Genomic DNA, 17,072 nt, shown 5'->3' on the forward strand with positions numbered 1-17,072 from the left:
ATTAATTTGAAAATTTTAACTTTTTTTAAGTACATATTGTTTTTATCCCTTAATTAACTAATTAGAGTGGTTGGCTCTTTTTGGCCAACATCGTGGTCGGTTTTAGGTAAGTATCAATTGCATCATTTTGCTGTTGCCTCCAAATTTTGTCTCTTTTTAATACTCTATGGATTTCGTTGCAATTAAATTCACAAATTTGTTTTTATGTATAAAAATTTGGAGTTATTTTCAATGGTACAGAACTCTTCCATTTTCGAAAAGGACGTACTACTATTTCTCAGTTGCTTACAGCATTTTGTAACACCAAATATTTTGTCGCTTTTTGGTTTTCTTTATTAGAATTTTTCGTGGCTGTTTCTTCTAAAAATTTAAGAGAGAAAATACTTTGGCCTTTATTCAGCCGACTAATTTTAAAAAGTCACTACCTCTTCACTTGTCGTCAATGGTTCGGTGCTTTTCATTAAATAGATGGAAATTGAAATTTATACTAAAAAGTGATTTAAGGTCACTTTTTTTAAATTATTAAATAATATATTAATTCTAGAAAATGTCCATATAAACATTTGAGAAACCCATATGAAAAGAGTAGGGTTTCTTATGGGATATTATTTGATATAGTGAAATTTTTACTTTATAAATATAATTAAGAGTGCAATAAAATATTAAAAATAATAATTATTGAATAAAAATATTATTAGTATTCTAAATACTTAAAGTATATGTTTTAATAATGATTTTATTAGTCAAAAAAGATGATTAAGTAATCAAACCGAGCATGTGTATGAAACGTGGCAATAACCCAGACCACCAACGGAAAGAAATTTGTGGCCCAGCATTTACTCTTATAAAGAATTTGTGGCTTTACTTCGAGAGAAAAAATATTTGAAACTTTTTACACAACGTCTTAATCCACGTTGTGTTGATAAAAAAATTACAAAAATATTTTTGGAAGATTGGCCCTTTTTCTTTTTCTTTTTTTATTGAGCATGATGAGAAAATATCTAAAGCTTTCTTCAAAAAGATTAAAAGTATGATGTATATTTTCTCTATAAAACTTGCATCAGATACTTGAGGTTTGAGGAATGAGGAGATAATTTCAAGGAATTTCTACTCATTCAGCTGCTCTTAGTTAATTTGGTGTTCCTTTTAAAACAAAACACTAATCATATTTAATTGTTTATTGGTTAAATTATTTTTGTGATCTGAACTTAACGTCTTATTTTTTGTGTTCAAGTTAAACCCTGAACTTGACAATTATTCATACATTGCGGTCTGAATTTTTTTTATTTAAGTTAGTACTTAAAAACGCTAAACTTTCATAAGCAAATGGACAAAAGAAAATTGGAGAGAAGAGAATAAAAATATAAAAAAGAGAGACTAGAGTGTAGTAAATTTAGTTAGGAGATAGTGGAGAGTTCCAAGTGACGGAGGCCTAATCTAAAATGCCAAGGATAAAGTCTCATTGAGAAGAGGGATAGTGGATGTAGATCGAAGAGCTTACTCGTTAGGGTTTTATGTTTAAATCAACAAGGTTTTAGGTCATTTGAGGAAAATAAAACCACAAGATTGAAATAGAAGGGAAAAACCACTGGTTCAATATGTTTCTTTGCCAAATGAGGAGGTTGGATAGTGACAAGATTACTGTAATACAACTGTGAAAATGTCCTTAAAACCTTAAAACTTTTTAAATAATTCAACGACCAACTTGTAACATTTTTTAAAAAAATTAAATGGCTAAAGTGTAAATTTACTAATAGTTAATGGTCATTGGGTGTAGTTTACCTTGTGATGAACAATGAGTTAATTGTCACGTCTAACGTCTGTTGCAAAGTTAATGAGCTAGTAACCATCATGCAACTTTTAGATAATTCAATAACCAAAATGTAAATTTATTATTAGTTAAATGATCTTAGATGTGGTTTACCTTAAAACTTATTATTAGTTTTATTATCTTTCTTTTAAATAAGTTTATGTTATTTGACTCATGAGCCTTGTTAGACTCGAAAATACCAATAAGAGGGTGAATTGGTATTTTAAAAATCTCAGTAAACTTTACTAAAGGATGAGGAAATGCAAAAAAAACTTAGACACTTCAATTTATAGTGGTTTGGCTCTAATTGCCTACTTCCACTACTTTGGTATATCTCAACCAATGATTTCCCAATTAACTATACTTGAATTGATATTTTTCAAGGAAAAGGTATAATATTTACAATTTCTATTTTTTTCGCAAGACTAAGATAAAACATTCCCTCTAGTTTTTATGACTTAGCTTTACAAGGCTTAATTATAACCTTTTACAAATTACTTAAGGTTTTATACCTCAAAAACCTTAAGTAATTCTTATAAAACAAAGAAAAAATGTAAATAATGAAAGCCTTTCAAAGGTGTGTGTTTACAAGTGTTAAGCTCTTTCTCTCAAAGAATTGAAATCAGAATGATAAAAATATCTAGTAATAAGCATTTAAGAGATGTGTACAAGAGAATATGAGAAAATGAAGAATTTGAGACTTTTCTTTTGTTTTCTATGATTGGATGTCATCTCTTATATTTTGAAGTGTTCTTGATGTGTATATATAACAAGGAAAAATTTTGTGATTGTTTATAGCCATTGGGGATAACTTTTAGCCGTTGGAAGTATTGCAGATAGACTTGTATCGATATAACTCACAAGATATATGAGTATAAATGGACTTATATAGAAGCGGACTTGTATGGGTAGAAATCCTCCTAAGTATCGGTAGAAGTCTGAAGGTATGCTTGAAGTGCTCTTTGACTTACTTCTACTGGTAAATCTTCACCCAACCCAAGTATCGATGCAATTTTCCAAACTTGTATAAAATGAGTTTAAAACACTTAAAACGTTTTGGATTGATTAAAAATATATTTAGATAAATTCAAACGCGTTTAAAACATGTTTTTGAATACCTTTATAAGTATTTGGAATGCTTTGAAAATATTTAATAAAATTTCCAATAATTATTTGTACTAAGTTAAGAAATATAAATAAAAAATTATCCTCAATCATACTCACTAATATCGATAGAGATAAGGTTTTTAGAGTATAGAAAAGGTAAAGGATAAAAAGGTAGTTGGAACAAAATGGAGTTTCCAAAAATTAACCAAAACCAAAATACAAAGAAAGCATATGAGAGATGTTTGAGTTCTATTTTCAAATTTATTTTAGTTAGTTAAATTAAATATTTAAATTTTAATTTTAATAACTTTTTGTAGCAAAAGAAATTATTATAACTTTAAAAAGAAAAATACAAAGACCAACGAGAACGGAAGTCAACTCCCTCGTTATTACGCCGTTAAATCCCCCCCTGACGATACCCACAACATAGTAATACCTTTTCTCTCTCTGCTTATACTCAGCTTTTATATTATAAAAACCACCCCTTCCCTTCTGTCTATGTCCCAAGAGTGTGTCATTTTTCGCTCTTCTAAATCAATTTCATTTCCTTTTCCAACTATCAAAATCCTCATTTTTGATCCCTTTTTCTAACTTCCCTTCATTTTTCCCTTTGTATTTTGTTTCAAGAACCCCCAAGATTGTTTTCCCCCCATTTTTGGGTTTATATTACAAAAAGATCAGAGAGAAATCAAACAGGATTTTTGGTTTTCGTTGAGTTTTCACGAGAATATAAACAATTCGAGTGATTGAAGGATTTCTTTTTCTTTTTTTTTTCTGTTTGAAAAATGGTGGTGAAGATGATGAGGTGGAGACCATGGCCGCCTTTGGTTTCAAAAAAGTACGAGGTTAAGTTAATTGTAAGAAGATTAGAAGGGTGGGATCTGGTCGGGGAAGGTTGGGAGAAGCCTGAGAAACTAAAGATCGAGATTCGATGGAAAGGTCCAAAGGCTTCCCTCAGTTCCTTAAGGCGAACGGTTAAGAGGAATTTCACCAAAGAAGTCGACGGCGTTGACGAGAACGGCGTCGTTGTGTGGGATGAGGAGTTTCAAACCCTTTGTAACTTATCCGCTTATAAAGACAATGCATTTCATCCTTGGGAGATCGCTTTCTCTGCCTTGAATGTAAGTCTAAAATGAACAAATTCCTTTTTTTTTTTTTACAAAAAGATTCTTTTATTTTTGTGGGTTTCTAGAAAATAAAGTTTTTCTTTTAGAAAAGGTGATAAAATTATGGAGGAGTTTTTGTTTCAGAATTTTTTTGTCTATCAACTTTTTGTTATTTTCTGTGTTTTGGTTGTTTGATTGGTCTTGAAATTTAAATGAAGATCTTTTGGCTGATCTGTATTCTGTACATGTTCTTAACATTGGATTTAATTTAGAATTTTTTTACTGTTAATTTGGTTGAATTGAATATCATTTAGACAATTAGACTGGTTGTTTTGTTTCTTTATCGACTGTTGGAGAGTTGGTCATATTTTGAAAGTTTGCTATTGGAATCAGCTAATTGTGTTCTGCCTGAAATTTTTTATTGCTTTAGCTTTTATCAAACATAATATGTTAAATATTGTGGTGGATTAGTTTACCTCCATATTTTGTTTATCATCATAGTTTTTTAGCATTATTTTTGTGAATTTTCTCTTAGTGTTGGTTTCAAGAAGTTGTCTTTCTTGATGCAGGGTTTGAAGCAGGGACCAAAGAGTAAGGTTCCCGTTGTTGGGGTAGCATCATTGAATCTTGCTGAACATGTCTCTGCTGCTGAGCAGAAAGAGCTTGAGTTAAACATACCTCTCATACTCTCCACCGGTGCTGGAGAGCTTTGCCCCCGACTCTGTGTATGTGCTTATTAAAGTTTTTATGGTGCTGAAGTCTACTATGTTTGATTCATCTGTGTTCTTTTCAGTTTTCAGATATTCTAATTTTAAGTTGTACAATTCACCATGTAGATATCGCTTAGCCTGTTGGAACTAAGAATTGCTCAAGAAATCAACGAGCCTATAGAGCGAGCGTTAGTGCCTTTTGCATCACCTCTCCAGTCTGGAGAAACTGTGACCATGGAAAAGGATGAGATTTCTGCAATTAAAGCTGGTCTAAGAAAAGTGAAATTTTTTAGAGAGAGAGTTTCTACCAGGGGAGCGAAAAAAGCCTGTCGTGAGGATGAAGGCAGTGAAGGAAGGTGTTCTGCCAGGAGTGATGATGGTGAGTATCCATTGGACACAGATTCACTTGACGATTCCGAGGAAGGAGAATCGGATGAGGTAAAAGATGACTCTGTTGTCAGGAAGTCATTTAGTTATGGTACTCTGGCTGATGCAAATTATGCTGGAGGATCAGTTTACTCTAGCATGAGGATCAGTGAGGGAGATGAGGATTGGGTGTACTACAGTAACCGTAAGTCGGATGTTGGCTGCTCAAATGTCGAGGATTCTGCTAAACTGGTGTCAGAGCCATCCCTACTGCAGAGTTCCAAGCGCAGCATTTTGTCTTGGAGAAAAAGGAAGCTGAGTTTCAGGTCTCCTAAAGGAAAAGGGGAACCATTGTTAAAGAAAGGCTATGGAGAAGAAGGTGGGGATGACATTGATTTCGACCGCCGGCAGCTCAGCTCTGATGAATCTCATGCACCTGGGGTAAGAACAATTTCTTGATTATTTAGTTTCTGACCATCAATGCTGTCATATTACTGGCTAGCTTAGCAGTTTCTTATGAATTCATGCACATACAAAGATGCTTGTGTTTATCAGTTTATGTATCTGATTGGGGATGCGACTATCATATAACATGGGTGTTACATGTTTTTATCATCTTTTCTGATGCTTATTATTATGCTTCTTCACAATTGTTACCAAATTATATTAAGTTATAAATATAACTATAATTTGTTTTGGCAGTGGCGCAAGACAGATGATGATTCATCTGCAAACCGTACATCTATTTCTGAGTTTGGGGATGATAGTTTCGCCATCGGAAATTGGGAACAGAAAGAAGTGGTAAGCCGTGATGGACGCATGAAACTTAAATCGGAGGTCTTTTTTGCTTCTATTGATCAACGGAGTGAGCGAGCAGCTGGTGAAAGTGCATGTACAGCCCTTGTTGCTGTTATTGCTGATTGGCTTCAGAACAACCGTGATCTGATGCCTATTAAGTCTCAATTTGATAGTTTGATCAGAGAAGGCTCATTGGAATGGAGGAAACTCTGTGAGAATGAATCCTACAGGGAGCGGTTCCCTGACAAGCACTTTGATCTTGAGACGGTTCTCCAAGCAAAATTACGTCCTCTTTCTGTAGTGCCAAGAAAGTCCTTTATTGGGTTTTTCCATCCAGAGGGTGTGGATGAGGGAAGTTTTGACTTTTTGCATGGTGCAATGTCTTTTGATAACATATGGGATGAGATTAGTCGTGCTGGTTCGGAATGTCAAAATAGTGATCTCCCCGAGGTTTACATTGTTAGTTGGAATGACCACTTTTTTGTCCTAAAGGTTGACCCAGAAGCTTACTATATTATTGACACGTTAGGAGAGAGGCTTTATGAGGGATGCAATCAAGCATACATCTTGAAATTTGACCGCAATACTGTAATTCACAAGCTACCAAATGTAGCTCAATCATCAGGTGATAAGTCAACGGGTGATCAACAGGTCAATGGGAAGGAGGGTTGTGTTGCAGGGGCTGTAGTAACCAAACCTGAGAAATCAATCAAGAGTGAGGACAGTGAGGAGGTTGTTTGCCAGGGTAAGAAGTCCTGCAAGGAATACATAAAGAGCTTCTTGGCTGCTATACCTATTAGGGAGTTGCAGGCGGATATCAAGAAGGGTCTAATGGCATCAACACCACTGCATCACCGACTACAGATTGAGTTCCACTATACTGAGTTCTCGCAACCACTACGCGAGACTTCTGCTTCTCCAATGACTACATCCGTGCCACTTTCAGTCGAAGTTCCATTAACTGAAATTGCTGCATAGGGACTTGTGTAAATTCTAGGAAAAGTATGATTACTCTTAACTTGGTTTTTTCTTTTACTTTTTGTATCTTATGACGTGAATGCGGTTTAACAGAACGGAACCCTATTGAGCTTTTTTTGATCGTTTTGGCAAATGTTGTGTTTCATCTAAGTTGACTGGAAATATAACATAAAATTTTCTCATGTGTTGGCGTTACATTTGAGCCTTTTGGCTTTACTTTTCAATTGCACAACTTTCCCACTGGCCATCTTTCTAGGGAACAGGAAACTTGCATGTTCCTTTCTGTATCATGCCTTATATCCTTTAACAATTGTCAACTTTGTTCTTACTGTTGTATGAGTTGGTTCTTTTGCAGACTGATGGTAAAGGAAAATCTAACAGCTCTATATGTGGTTCCAGATGATGAATATGATTCCTGGCCAAAAGAATGAGAGAAGAAAAAGCTTATGACTATGACTTGAGCCTATGCTTTTTCAGTGTTGGAATCTAATAGTAGTGGCTGTATGACTCTAATAAAAACATCTTTCAAGGGGAATCATCTTTTGATTCCCTCCACAACTTTTTATCTACTGCATCCTCCCTTAGCTCTCCCAAATTCCTTGAGATTTTAAATTATTATACTAAAATTTGGCTTAGAAAATCTCTCCACTTCTCGAAAGAATTATAAATTTGATTTTTTTTTATTGCAATCTCGCAACATAAAACTGTTGACCAAATTGAACTATTAGAGGAACAAATTGTGTTTGGGAATTTAATCAAAGATGTTACAATTGATTTCCTTTCCGGAGTGAATTAATTAGATTATAGAATTAAGGACTAAAGATGATATAAAAAGAAGTTAATATTCAACACACAATTCAAAATCATAAGGTTAATTATTTTCACAATTTGGCACATAAACTTTATGTGTTCAACTGGAGATTGAATGATTATAAAATTCTTTCACAAACTTCATATGTTGAATTGGAAATCAACATGTATGGTAATACAACAGTCATGAATTCGTGTTATTCATTGAAGTAAGAATTGGACCAGAGTATTTTATGATCATATTAAACTTTGGGTTTAAATATCACCTAATCAAATTCTAGAATTGATCATATGACTAAATTAAAAAAATATATCATATAAGAGAATATTGGAACTGATGTGCCCAGACATTCTACTTAATTTACCTAATATTATTTAGATAATTACTCTCGTAAGCTATTGATTAGGATAAAGTCACATTGATGGTAAGAGTTGAATTCTCATCAAACTTTGGGTATAGGTCCCTACTCTTAGTGGTAGAAACCATCTTTTTCTTACCAGGCAGATAGGCTCTAGCTTCATTTTGTTTTACCAAATTGAATGATACCCATGCCCAGCCAATTTGGTGAAAAAGACGCACAAGATAATACAACATCCAAATCCCTGTTAAGCTCTGATGAACATTTTCTTCCTAATTCCGCCACACGAATAAAAATTTTGAATTTCTCACAATTAACCATAATCTTTTCATCAATCCTTGCTAATACTCATATGATAGATTATAATAAGAAGTCATATACGATATAGTATAATATAATTTGTATATTTATTAATTATTTGTTCAATATTAATCATGTTTTTAACGTCTATAATAAGAAATACATAGATTATGTAAAGTATAATGATGATTAAACTATACATATATAAATTATTATATATTATAATAGTGCATGTATAATATATATATTGATTTAATATTATATTAATCATGTTTATAATATATGCTAAATATATTTATTCCCTATTATTAAAAAAATTCATATTTTCATATTAATTTTAATTATATAAATGTTATCTGTTTCTATAAATTCTGAGTATGAAATTAATAAAGCTGCCTTTGCTGATCATTTAAGGTAAAAGGTGAAGGGAAAATTGTGTACAAAGTTACCTTTTCCTTTAGTTTTGATCACTTTTTATTGCTGTTTGTAACTTAAATTACATCTTAAAGGAAGAGCATATATATATATATATATATATGTATGTATCTCTGATTGGTGCAACATAACTTCTTATCTCTCAAACATTACACAAATATTGTTTTATTTTTTACCTCAATAACATTTACACATAAAATTTCAGGTTTGGTTTCATCATGACTTGACTTTGATTTTACTGTTGGAATTGGTTGGTAATGGCCCCCCTTTATTCTTTGGCTCTTAAAATTACCAACTTTAATCCTATTGATTGATACCATTACCAACTTTGTTAAAACTTTTACCCTAAAATTATGGTAGAAGTACCAAAGGCAGGAAAAAGAAAACTCAGGAAAGCAAAAGCAAAAAGTAAGGAAAAAGCGAGTACAAGAATCAAACATGTTACCGTGACAATAGCATTCCAAATGGATTTCCTTGAAAAATAAAAAAACCTGACTAAAGAAAAATACCATTAAGAAAAGAGTTGTTTCCAAGCATTGGTTATATATAGTAGCTGATCAAGTAGAAAACTAAACAATTTACATATGAATCCAAATCAGACCATAACTAAGCATTAATTTAGCCCATTGTTATACACTTTAAAGGAAACTTATACATACGTCATTTTCCTAATACATGAAGGCTAACTGAGACCTGGACTTGAAAAAGTAGCAATTTGATTCTAAGAAAATGTTAGATAAGGCAAGGAAAATATACAAACATCAAGAAACAGGATAGGATGATTGTTTTTTGAAAGTTAACATTTCAACAGCAAACTGGACATTTAACCAATCCATTCTCATTACAATCAGGGCATTTCATGCACAATTCGTCACCTTGTTTTTCTGTAAAAACCTTGCGGCTGCCACTGCAGTTTGAGCAAACCAGGAACCTCATATTGGCACAATCTGTGCACAGGCAGTTTGAAGGTATCCCTTCCAACAGCTTCTTCAGCTTTCCTTGCTCATGAAGTCGAAAAACTTCGTCAGCTCCTCCTATGTATCTGCCCTTGATGAACAGCTTGGGAGGAATCACTCTGCCACCCAATATCCTCCATAGTTCTTCCCTGAATTCCATGTCCATTGAAACATCTCTCTCCTGGACCAATATCTTCAAACTGTCTAAAACAAATCTCATACTGCTGCAATCTTCAAATGTTTTTCTTATTCCTCTCAAGCTTGTTGTGTAGAATACCACTGAATCTTCTCCTCCTGGAGGACATTTCTCTTCAAAATCTGTTAAACATGGACCTTCTTCAGTGTCCTCCTTCACTTCTGGAATGCTATGATCATCATTGATAACGGTCTCTGAAGATACTTGAAGCTGAGAATCATCTTCTCCAGCCACTATGCTCTTCAACTCTGTGCAGGGTGTAATGTTATCTTGGTCCCCTACATCGAATTCCAACTCGGTTTCTTCATCCTTTGGGTCTTTAAAACCAACTACTGGCAGGTTATGGGAAATTTGATTGGAGAAGGTGCCTTGGGGGTTAAGCTGAAAGACAGAGCCCTGTTTCGATGTGTTGATGACATGGGTGGTTTCTTCAGAAACCTTTCCTCCATGCCTTTGATCTCTTTTTACTGTGATAAGATACAAGAAACCCCGGAAAATGCATTGGAACCACTTAAAGAAATTGAGAAGGGATAGCATGGAAGAGAATGAAACTTTGACTGAGAATGACGAAAAAGAGCAGATATTGGTGAGAAAAAAAGAGGATAATGAAGTTTCTCTTATGGGTTCCCAGCGGCAGGAAAGTGAAAACTGAAAACTGAAAAGGCTGTTTGTTGGATGCTTTTAAAGGTTTTCAATGATCAATGAAAGAGTGGACCCTTCCACCATAGGACTCCACTCAACCTGACCCATAACCAACATTTTGGTTGCCTCTAAATGGCACAAGGGAAGAACATGCATCATTCAGCCAGGCCCCGCCCTACTTTTCTTCCTTGAAATCAAATAATTTGTTGTAAGAGAAAATTATAAGAATTTAATGACAAGAGTGTCCGTCATTCATTAGTTTCATAATTGAGCTGCCTAACAATAGAGGTTTAATGGCACAGATCTCAATATACTATTTGCATAATCTTGAATAGTTGACATTGCTCAAGATTTTATGATATCAAGATGCTTTAGAATTGGTCCTATGAAATCCAACTTGATAGGTTTGAAAGTCCCTAACCCAAATTTGTTCCCCTTTTGTGCCTATCATTGAAAAGTTAATGGCCCAAGATTTTTTGATAACATGATAACATGGTGGCATTCAGTTGATGGTCTGGAGATCGATGAGTAAGATTATGTTATAAAAAAGAGCCACATATGGGCTAGGAAAAGAGGGTGTGAGCCAAATATCAGCCACTGGATAGGTGCCATCCGTGGTCACTACTCTGCATTAGGTTACAAAAAAAAAGCCAACTTTTCACGATAACAACTCAATGGGATAATCCAAGCTATACATGCAATGATATGGACAGAGTTGGTAGTAACATATAGCATATAAACTACTTTACATGGATAAAAAAAAGGCATTGTAATTTTTCAACTATCAGCCACAGATGATGCCAACCCAAAGTTAAAATCAAAACGAATGCATGTGAATTCATGCTTGTTTGCATCGAACATCTTCATCGTCAGAAAGTACGAACCCTGCATAAGGTTAAACTGTTATCAGAGGTATTGTTCATTTGGGGAAAACGAAGGTGTCAATTCCTTTTGTTGATTATAAAAATGGACATCAGTGTTACGCGGCGTTATCCCATACAGGTCTTGGATATCTTGTGATTTTATATTCAAGCTTGTCATAAGGGGGAAGGGGGGATCATTTCCATGGTTTTAATAAGATGCAAATACAATGAAAAAGACCCTATGAATGAATTGAAATTCAGACCAGAACAGCTATGATTTAATAAAACCTTCAATCTAAGTCCAAAGATTCTTTGAGTAAGAAGCATCCGATAATCACTTGTTCAATGAATAAAATAGATATAATAATAAAAATACAAAGAAGAGAAAGGTTTGTCCTTAGATCAAAATAATAATACTACTTCTTTGAAAAGTTTTTTGAGTCCAGTTGGATGAGAAAGGATGGGATTCAGAATACTTCCAGACCCACAAAACCCCAAATTGTTCATGGCTGAGATCAAAATTAAAGGAAAATATCAACCACTGAAATTAGTTTCTCAAATTGGGGCCTTGCTCTCCAACCCTTTTTAGTTGTTACTACCTTTTTCTTTATTAAAAAAAAAAGGTCTTTTCCCCTATTCTGATCCATCCTAATTCCTAAAATAAAGCAAACATTACCAAAACTAGACAAATAGGATTGCAACAAGGTATTTTAACTTTTCTGCTTATGCAAGAACATTGATTCAACCATGTATTAAAAAGAAAACTCCAACAATTCACCAACAAGTTGCTAAAACATTAAGTTGGGACTTACTGGATGAAACCACCCCTAGAAACAAGATAGGATGTCTCATCAGGAAGATGATGAGTCTCATCGTAAATGTGCCATCCAAAATATGAGAACTCGATCACCAATGTCCCCCAGATATTGCTGCATCTGCATTATCATTAAAGAAAATACAACTCACCTACAATCAAAAGCTAAGGAACAACATTGTTTTTGGTTGCATACTACAAATAGCATCATCAATTATCGGACGAGACACAAAGCGAACATACAATTAACCAACAATAAATGGTATAAAGCTTGGGAACTACAAGACACCCTGCAAACCAATATTTTATATGCAGACACATACCGTCCCAAGCAGCATCAAATCACAATACATACATCAAATAACGAATAGATTTACGAGAAAATGTTGATTAATTTACCGGTTGTTGCAGATAATCAGGTCGCAAGCTTCCCCTAGCGATTGGATCACTCCATGAACCTTTACATCATACTCAGCATTATCTGCATTAGTATTATTATTTATTTTCTACAACATCAGCTCAAATAGGAAGTTTTAAAAGAAAATCAAATCAAATTCTAATTTTGAGAGGTAATCCAGAACAATCTGTAAATAAGTTTCATGTTGAATGGAAGTAAACTCAATGGCGCAATTAAAATAATAGAACTTTCAGCGAATGACAATAAAAATAAAATCAAAATTAATTGTAAGCGGTGGAGCTAGAGTTTAGATAGAGTAACCGCAGTATCTGACGTCATTGGCGACGGTCAACGGAACAACCAGACACAACACGATAGGAGCACGAGAGTTTCGATGAACCGGTTGTACTGGATCATCTCCATCAGATTTCGATTTTACAAAGAACAATTATATCTTTTTAAAAATATATAAATACATATATTCCATTTGAGGAGATATCTTGGATTTGTTTGTGTTGGTTGAGAGACGAGTTCTGGAAATCAACGAAGAGAAGGAGAAAGAAAGATTCTGTACGCTTGTTTTGAGAACCCGAAGCAATGAAGACTGTTGGATGGTGTTGGGTCAACATGATGCAGGAGAGGATTTGTTAATTGGAAGAACCAGACGGGCAGTTAGTCGGCGGTGACCGGTATGAGGGTTTTCTTCTTTTGAATCGGTTGTCTCTAGTTGTCGTTTTCCCGGTATTTCTTGAAGAAGAAAATTTTCCTTTTTTATTTATTTGAGAAAAATGTATTGAACTAACCTCACTAAACTATTAGTAAATTTACAGTATAGTCACTCAACATCAAAAAATTATAAAATGGTCATTGAAATATTTAAATGTTTCATTTATGTCTTTAGGCTATTAAAACCGTTGTTTGTCTAGCTTTCTCTATTTTACCACCTGCACTAATCGAAATCTCTTATTTCCCTTCTCTTCCACAATTTTTTTTTCATGAAACAGATTTAAACATCACGAATTTACGAATCAAAATTGGAACATCTTTCTTCTTCAATCTTTGACACTGGCCGTAAAATTGACTTGAATATAAGGTATGTTTTTCTACTCGTTGATGGGTACTAATCCACTATATCGATTGTCAAACTATTGCTTGGAGCTTGCTAGCCTAACTTAAAAAAAAACTTAATAGGCCAATGATTTAAATAAAAACTTTCAAATAGTTTAGTGACTTAAATGAAAACTTTCAAATAGTTCAATGACCGTTTTGTAACATTTTGAAGTTGAGTGTCCCAAATATAAACTTACTAAATAAGTCGCCCAACTATTAGCGTGTTTCTATTTTGGTCCTCGAACTATCAAAATTTTCATTTTCATCACTAATGTTATCATTTGTTTTTGTTTTAGCCACTTTTCGTTAAATCATCAATGAAAATGACAAAGTAGCCTTTTTTATTTGGTATAATTTCACATTTAGTCATTAACACTTACACATTCTATTAATTTAATCCTAATTCTAAATAATCCAACAATTTTGACCCTTCACATTTGCAAGTTCTATCAATTTGGTCATATTCTCCTCCTCCCTAATTGTCGCTTTCCCAGCGTTGTGACATCTAACTTCTCATTGACCCCCTGTGCTTGTTGTTTCGTATTCTTGTTCTTGTCGTCGCTATTGTTATCCTTTTTTAATGGTGCCGTTACTACAATAACCTCTTTTGTTGCCTTTGTCGCCACCTAGTCTACGTCACAATCGCTTTCCTTATGTAACAGCCTGAAATTGGGCCTAGTCGGAACAGTGGTTTTGGGACTACAAATGTAATATTTTGAAAATTTCTACAGTAAGATATTATCCTTAGTATAGTAAAATAAGGAAATAAAGTGATAAAAGGGTAATATTGAGTTATGTCAACATTGGGAAGTATATTATGACATATTAATTCAAGAAAGGATTAAATCGCAAAAGTGAGAAAAGTTTTGTAGGTCAAGAGTAAATATTCAAAATTTGAAGGGTTAAAGTGTAAATACAAAAAAGTTAAAGGACCAAAGGTGTAAATATTTTAATGGTGGAATGATCTAGAAACTAAGAAAAATAGATGGATTAGGACCATATTGAAAAAGATGAAGAATTTTGAGGGACTAAATCGTAATTTTTCAAATTAAGTGATGACTCAATGATGAAATTTTAAAAGATCATAAAGGGCAAAATGGTCATTTAATAAGAGAGATAAATCTAGAAGATAATGATGATGTTGGAGATATTTTAGATTAAATAAATAAATATTAGTTTATTAATATTTTAATTTGATTTTTAAATAATATTTTATTATTTTATTGTTTAGTATATATATGTGGAAAGAAAGATGAAAAAAAAAACCAACCACCCCATCATCTTCCATGCATCCAACGTGAGGAGAAGAGAGAAAGAAAGAAAGTTTTGCTTTCTTTACAATTTGATCCTTCCTTCAAAAAAATTACCATTTTCACTTAAAAATCAAAAGAATTTCCATATCCATCAAGAGAGAAAGATAACAAGGAGACTATGGGCAGCTAGAATATCAAGTTAGATTCAAGAAATAGAGGCTGGAGGAGAGAGAAAATCAAGTTAAAGATTGAAATCAATTGAGCAAGGTAAGAACATCAAGATTTCAATATATTTTTGAGTTTGATATTATTGAAAAGTATGAAATTGATGTTAATGTAGGGTTTTATTATATAAGGTTTTATGTTCTTGATATGTTAGTGAAGAGAAAATAAGAGAAAGTGATGAGAAATAGTGTAGAGAAGGAAAATAAGAGTGTTATAAACTTAGTAATCAATATTTTGCACTAAAACAGTTTTGGACAGTAGCAGTAGGTTAACTTTGAAAAATAACCATAAATTGTGGAAATATAATTAGAGGATTAATAAAATATGAAATTAAATATTATTGAGTCTAGTTTCTTATAGAAGAAACGGTGTAAGCAATAGAATTGTAAATCATGAGATATAATAAATTTTGTGAGACAAGGTCAGAATTATTTGGGGTTCCCCTGTACTTACTTTGGAAAATCATCAAAAATTGGAGAAAAATAATTAGAGGCTTAAATTTATATGTTTAAATCCTTAATGAGTATATTTTCAATAGAAATAAACAGAAACATCATTAGAATTCTGTGCGAGGAGATAATTAATTTTTAGTGAAGAAGGGTCGGAACTGTTAGACAGCAGAATAGGGATGACTTTAAAGAATAAACTGTACTTATTGGCTATGCCAAAAATTTTGAAAATTTTATGGTAAACATATGTGAGTCTAGTTTCAGTCTTAATTTTGAGTTCTGTATCTCAAGATATAAATAATTTAGTGACTACAACTCAAGTGGACAACTTTGAATGAATTTATATAAGTAAATGGTGAAATTATAGATAATGTTACCTATAAGCATGTTATATACATTAAGGATGTGGAATGGAGAGGAGGAGGAGGAAAATATATGATTATTTAACTAGCATGAGTTTTTTTACATGTTTTAGGTCCAGGGACTAAATTGAACAAATGTGAAATTTTAAGGGTAAATTTGTAAAAATGTCAAAAAGTGACCAAATTGCATGAAATGGATTGGTTATTTATCTAAATTACAAAATTGAATGAAATTTAGAACAATATTGGGTGGAAATATGAGAAAAATAGAAAATTTCCAAAATGTCCCTGAATTTTGGTATTTTTGCAATTTAGTCCGGTGAGCTCGTATGAGCTATATTCTATATAATTTTAATTGAAGTGAATGCTATTTGGTAATGAATATTATATACATGTGTGTGTTTTATTATTGGAATCGAATTATTATTGGTAATATGTATAATTATTTGATGCATTTAAATGATTATCGGAAGCTCGACTGGGTTGGAAGCTTGTTGGAGATATATCACATTATCCATTGGTTCTATTGGTAATTTTGGATGATTTGGTTCTGGTTATAATGACTTGTATAAGTTAAATTAGTTAATGTTAGCTCATAAATGTTTTGATTTTAATTGGTCATAAATATGAATGCTTGATGAAATGAAATGTCTGAAAATTAATTTGTAAACTCCGATAATGCTCTATAACTCTATTCTGGAGAAGGATACGGGTTAGGGGTGTTACACCCTACCTTAATCGTAATCATTCATTCTTTTTCTCCCTCAATTTTCATCACCTACAAGGAAAACCCCCAAATCAATTCACTCTTTTGTAACTTTATTCTCTTCTCTTCCTTTTGCAACTTTTTAACTTATAAAATATTATTTATTTTATATATTATATATTATATATTATTTATATGAAATATTTTATATGCTATATATATATTTTTTATTTTAAAACAATAAATGTGCTACACAAGTGAGGATGAATATTAGTTTTTTTTAAATATCAATTAAGGGTACTTATCAATCTCTTAACCCT

The 17,072-nt window shown here is 32.8% G+C and overlaps 2 protein-coding genes across 4 annotated transcripts; one reads left to right on the top strand and one right to left on the bottom strand.

The window, feature by feature from the left end:
- Positions 1–3,348: 3,348 nt before the first annotated feature.
- On the top strand, positions 3,349–7,057 carry LOC107891198 (uncharacterized). Of its 2 annotated transcripts, none has more exons than XM_041100760.1 (4): positions 3,349–4,038; positions 4,593–4,748; positions 4,860–5,540; positions 5,802–7,057. In XM_041100760.1, the coding sequence occupies exons 1-4, from the start codon at positions 3,703–3,705 to the stop codon at positions 6,873–6,875; spliced, it is 2,247 nt and encodes a 748-aa protein (XP_040956694.1). In that variant the 5' UTR covers positions 3,349–3,702; the 3' UTR covers positions 6,876–7,057. The 2 variants fall into 2 exon arrangements, with proteins under 2 accessions (XP_040956694.1, XP_040956693.1); XM_041100759.1 differs by having other exon boundaries at positions 3,381–4,038; positions 4,572–4,748.
- A 2,245-nt stretch (positions 7,058–9,302) lies between these two features.
- Positions 9,303–13,423, bottom strand: LOC107891197 (uncharacterized protein At3g28850). 2 transcript variants are annotated; one of them, XM_041100761.1, is made up of 4 exons: positions 13,222–13,423; positions 12,650–12,731; positions 12,249–12,371; positions 9,303–11,458 (listed from the first exon to the last, which is right to left on the bottom strand). In XM_041100761.1, the coding sequence occupies exon 4, from the start codon at positions 10,466–10,468 to the stop codon at positions 9,584–9,586; it is 885 nt and encodes a 294-aa protein (XP_040956695.1). In that variant the 5' UTR covers positions 10,469–11,458; positions 12,249–12,371; positions 12,650–12,731; positions 13,222–13,423; the 3' UTR covers positions 9,303–9,583. The 2 variants fall into 2 exon arrangements, with proteins under 2 accessions (XP_040956695.1, XP_016671400.2); XM_016815911.2 differs by having other exon boundaries at positions 12,969–13,412.
- Between the last annotated feature and the right edge of the window lie 3,649 nt (positions 13,424–17,072).

The sequence above is a fragment of the Gossypium hirsutum genome, chromosome D09 (assembly GCF_007990345.1).
Source record: "Gossypium hirsutum isolate 1008001.06 chromosome D09, Gossypium_hirsutum_v2.1, whole genome shotgun sequence".
Classification (NCBI taxonomy): Eukaryota; Viridiplantae; Streptophyta; class Magnoliopsida; order Malvales; family Malvaceae; genus Gossypium; species Gossypium hirsutum.

Excerpts from the sequence above, each read along its gene's own strand:
- LOC107891198 (XM_041100759.1), top strand. The coding sequence starts at position 3,703 with ATGGTGGTGAAGATGATGAGGTGGAGACCATGGCCGCCTTTGGTTTCA. Across the intron at positions 4,039-4,571 it reads TCGCTTTCTCTGCCTTGAAT|AAGTTGTCTTTCTTGATGCA; the intron begins GTAAGTCTAAAA and ends GTTGGTTTCAAG. Across the intron at positions 5,541-5,801 it reads ATGAATCTCATGCACCTGGG|TGGCGCAAGACAGATGATGA; the intron begins GTAAGAACAATT and ends TTGTTTTGGCAG.
- LOC107891197 (XM_041100761.1), bottom strand. The coding sequence starts at position 10,468 with ATGCTATCCCTTCTCAATTTCTTTAAGTGGTTCCAATGCATTTTCCGG.